Source organism: Orcinus orca, chromosome 20, assembly GCF_937001465.1.
Source record: "Orcinus orca chromosome 20, mOrcOrc1.1, whole genome shotgun sequence".
Classification (NCBI taxonomy): Eukaryota; Metazoa; Chordata; class Mammalia; order Artiodactyla; family Delphinidae; genus Orcinus; species Orcinus orca.
The window spans coordinates 50,089,476-50,093,483 of record NC_064578.1 but is presented as its reverse complement, the minus strand read 5'-3'; the positions used below and the strand labels follow the sequence as shown (position 1 = coordinate 50,093,483).

Here is a 4,008-nt window from a genome sequence, read left to right as displayed (position 1 = left end):
ACCTGTCCCGGCCTGTGGACCCAGTCAGCGGAAATGCCTTCTTGCAGAATTCACGTCTGATCTCACTGAGGATCATACACGTACAGAAACTGTGTACAAAAACACACAGTGAATTGCACGGGCATCGTTATGGCTACAGAAACATCTGCAAGAGCGAGGCCTCATTGAACGAGGCCCGTACCCCATCAGTGAGAGCTATGGGCCCCAAATGATGCCCGCACCTCACAGCTGAGGCCTGTGTACCCTTATTGAAGCCCGTCCCCACTGAGTGAGGCCTGAAAACTCTGAGTGAGTCCTGGTTCCACCGTGGGAGGCCATAGGCTTTTTTGTTGTTTTTTCTTTGTCCGCGCCGGGCCGCTTGTGGGATCTTAGTTCCCGGACCAGGGATCGAACCTGTGACCCCTGCTGTGGAAGCACGAAGTCCTAACCACTGGACTGCCAGGGAATTCCCCCCCACCACTTTTTTTCCCCCATAGCCCTTGATTTACGTCTCTCTATCCTGAACTCCACCTACACTGTGGAGGGGAATTGCAACCCTGCAAGAAGCCGGTCCTCTACCGAAAAGAAGCCTCTATCCCCTGAAGGAGCTCGGGTTCCCCTGACTGCTGTTTCACCCCCTGTGAATATGGCCTTTTGGGGCTCATCACTAATGGTGATCCCACCCCCTGAGTCTTCCGTTCCTCAGGCTTGTCCGGAGCCGGCTCCTCAGACCCCACCAACTCCGACCCCTGCTCCAGCCGGCAGTGTTGCCATGGAGATGGGGTGCCGCTGGGAGGCGGGGCTAGCCCGTGTGCGCAGGCGCAGGGCGGAACAGACCCGTCGCCCGGAACTGCTGAGATTGAGCAGAGGGTGCAAGGCCAGGCCCGACCACAGGCAGGCGAGCGTGGCGCCCCTCCCCGCGCCGCTCCGGGGGCGCACGGCGTCGCCCTCCCCAGCACCTGTCCCGGGCGCCGCGGTGTCACTCAGCCTCTGTCAGGAACAAAGGGCGGAGGGGCCGGGCCGGTGGCACCCCTGGGTTTGGCTCGTAAGCTTCCTGTGGATGCTAGGACCCCTGTGGGGAGGGGCCTCGGGAAAGGACGCTGCGTCAGCCGCCCAGGGGCAGCTGGAGCCCGAGCCTTGCCACATTCACCTGAACCTGAACTCCAAGCCCTGTGGCGCTGTTCCAGAGTGGCATTTGCACAGGGGACCGCAGCCCACGTCCGCCTCGGGCTCCCTCCTGCTCCGCTGTCAGCGTCAGCGGCGGCACCGTGGCCATGAGCCTTTTGGGGGACTGGTGCAGGGGGCTGGCCGTGGACGTGCACAGGGCCCTGCTGGTCACCGGCATCCCGGAGGACCTGGAGCAGACAGCCATCGAGGCCGTCCTGAAGCCGGCCTTGCTGCCCCTGGGCAAGTTCAGGCTGCGGAACACGCGGGCCGTGAGGGACGAGAAGGCCAAGGCCTCCCTGATGGAGTTTGTGAAGGGCATTAATCACGGTGCCATCCCCGAGGAGATCCCGGGCAAGGACGGCGTCTGGAGGGTTCTGTGCAAGGACAGCGCGGAGGGCACGAGAGTCCTGAGGCAGATGAAACGCTTGCTGTTGGATAAAAGGCCCCCACAGGCCGCAGTGGCCAGGGCCCCCGGGGACACGCCCACCCCTCCCGCTTCGGAGACCCTGGCTCTGGGGTCGGAGCCGGGGGTCAGGGAGGCTGGCCCCCCTCCTGGTGCAGCCAAAGGTGCTAGGAGGGGCCGTCGGGGTCGCAGAAACAGAACCAGAGGCAGCAGGTGGGCCAGAAGAGCGTCGTGGAGGGCGGCCATCCACGTCGGGGAGCGGGAGTCCCAAGACTCTCCCGACTAGAGCCTGGGTATCATGATCGAGGAGATGGGCAAGGAGGACTTGAGCGGGGATGGCGAACAGAGCGCGCTGTACGCCACCCTCCAGCCCGCCGCGAAGGAGCCTGTTAGGAAGTGGGCCCTCCAGAGGGAAGGAGATGATGGAACGGTCCCGGCGAGTTCTTGGCCCTGGCAACGGTGACGGACAAAGCCAAGAAGAGGAAGATGGAGAACGATCCCCCTGGGGCTGAGTCGATCAGCCTGAACATCAAAGAAGACCGGAGCGAAATTCCAGACTTAGTGGCCCTACTTACTCGCAGTGAGAGACACGTCGGACGAGGAGACCATGGGCAGCGACGCCTCCCAAAGGGAGTCTCAGGAAAACGGGGATCAAGAAAGAGGGGGGTGGACATTCCCGAGTTTGTGGCCATTGTGCCTTGTACAGACCCCGTGGGCCACTCCGCCTGCGACGAGATGTTTGAAAATTGCTTCTGTGATCGAGTTTCTGGGCTGGAGCGAAAAGAAAGCTGCCCTGCCCGAGGTCTTGTCCGTCATGGCCAAGGACACTTCCGGAACCCGAGTGAAGGTGGAGGAGGCAGGCCGCCAGGTGGACGCCGTGGTCCTGAGGAAGACCAAAGCCGGCGCTCACTTGCTGGGATGCATCTCCACCATGGCTGAGCCTCGGACCACCTGCAAAGGGAAGAAGGCTCCCGGTGGCCCGCTGGGGGGCTGGGGCGAGGACGAGGAAGATGAGGGCGGCCTCCTGAAGCTAGCGGTGCTCCTGGATGCCCAGGACGTGGCTGAGGTGATAGGAAGAAAAGGAAAAGGCCTGGCAGAGCGGGAGGTTCAGATGCGCCAAAGGCAACCTGGGGGAGGTCTTGGCGCTGCGGGCGGCCCGCGGGAACAGGGAGTCGGAGGACGTGGAGAGCGAGGAGTCTGAGCCCGAGGAACGCGCGTCCAGGAAGCCCCGGGCCAAGCGGGCCCGCCTGGCCTTTAGGACCCCGGATCGGGCGGGCTGGGCAGCGGCTCCCGCCCCGTCGGGGACCCGCAAAATCCGAAGGGGAGGCGGCGGCCCCGGCGGGCTGGGCATCCCTCCCGAGACGGAAGCCCAGGACGAGGAGGCAGGAAGCAATAGCAGGAAGGGGCGCGCGGGCGCTGGGGCGCAGGCCAAGGGCGGCCAGCCCAGGGCTCGGCCGCCCGCCGGCTCCAAGTCCACGCGTGGGAAGAAGGCTGGTCGGGGCAAGAGGCTGCCCCCCAGGTGCCGCTAAGGCCACGGCGAGGCTGCAGCTGCCGGTGGGGCCCCAGTTCCGCCCCTCGGCTCTCCCCGCCGCGGAGGCGGCAACCTCTGAACCGTGGGCACTGAGCTCTAAAGTGCGCGCCCGCCCACCGCTCGCTCCCCTGTCCTTTCAGTCCCTCCGTTGCAGGTGGCGCGAGCAAGCCCAAGGGAAGAAGGAAGAGTGTAACGGGCGCCCGCGGAGGCAGCAGCCCTAGGTGACGGGACGGGGTCTCAGGCCCCCCCCCCAGCGGGATTGTCTTTGGGTCTCCCGCGTTAGCGCAGGGGTGAGCGTGTCCGTGGACACCGGGCACTGGGGGAGGCCAGCAGTGCCAGTGAGTTCTTTCTGGCTGTTCGTAGAGCCCCGATCCCTTCCAGACTCATGCTTCTGGCCAGCGTCTCTGGGCCCCTGTCCTCCACCCCAATCTGATGGGGGCCGGGCTCTGTGATGGAAGCTCGGCCACCCAGCCGCGCGGGGGTGTCAGGATGTAGCTGAGCCTTCAGTCAGGAAGGCTGAACCTCCCTGCTGGGGGAGGAGATGATTCCAGGAAGAGAAGCCTGAGAGGCAGAGGGGTTGCTCCTGGGGGAGGGTAAAGGAGGTGAGGGAGGGAAAGGGAGGGGCGGGGCTCTGGTGACCAGGACCAAGGAAGGAGGGGAAGGAAGAGAGAGAGAGACCCACACCTGCCCTGCCCATCTGAAGTGTAGCTGGTACAAATGCACCAGCTCCTCAAGGCCAGAGCCACCTGCTGGTGCCCAGACACCGAATCTGTCACTCATCCAGCACGGTGTTTTCAAAGAGTGGGAATTATTTGCAACATTTTCAGTTTGGGACAATTCCCATACAGAGTGTTGGATTTTCTCTGCAGTACCAGGCGGTGCTCCTTCACGGGCCTGTGGCTCCCTGCACGTCCCACCAGCTGTCCCC

The 4,008-nt window shown here is 64.0% G+C and overlaps 1 protein-coding gene across 1 annotated transcript; it reads left to right on the top strand.

Annotated features, from left to right (window-relative positions):
* Window positions 1-1,139: 1,139 nt before the first annotated feature.
* Window positions 1,140-3,666, top strand: PNMA8B (PNMA family member 8B; the record flags this gene model as incomplete). Its single annotated transcript, XM_033431024.2, is given in 6 exon segments — window positions 1,140-1,973; window positions 1,976-2,119; window positions 2,121-2,205; window positions 2,208-2,287; window positions 2,289-2,620; window positions 2,622-3,666. Coding segments are annotated over 6 exon segments (1,932 nt in total), but the record flags the coding sequence as incomplete, so codon positions are not given.
* Window positions 3,667-4,008: the final 342 nt, after the last annotated feature.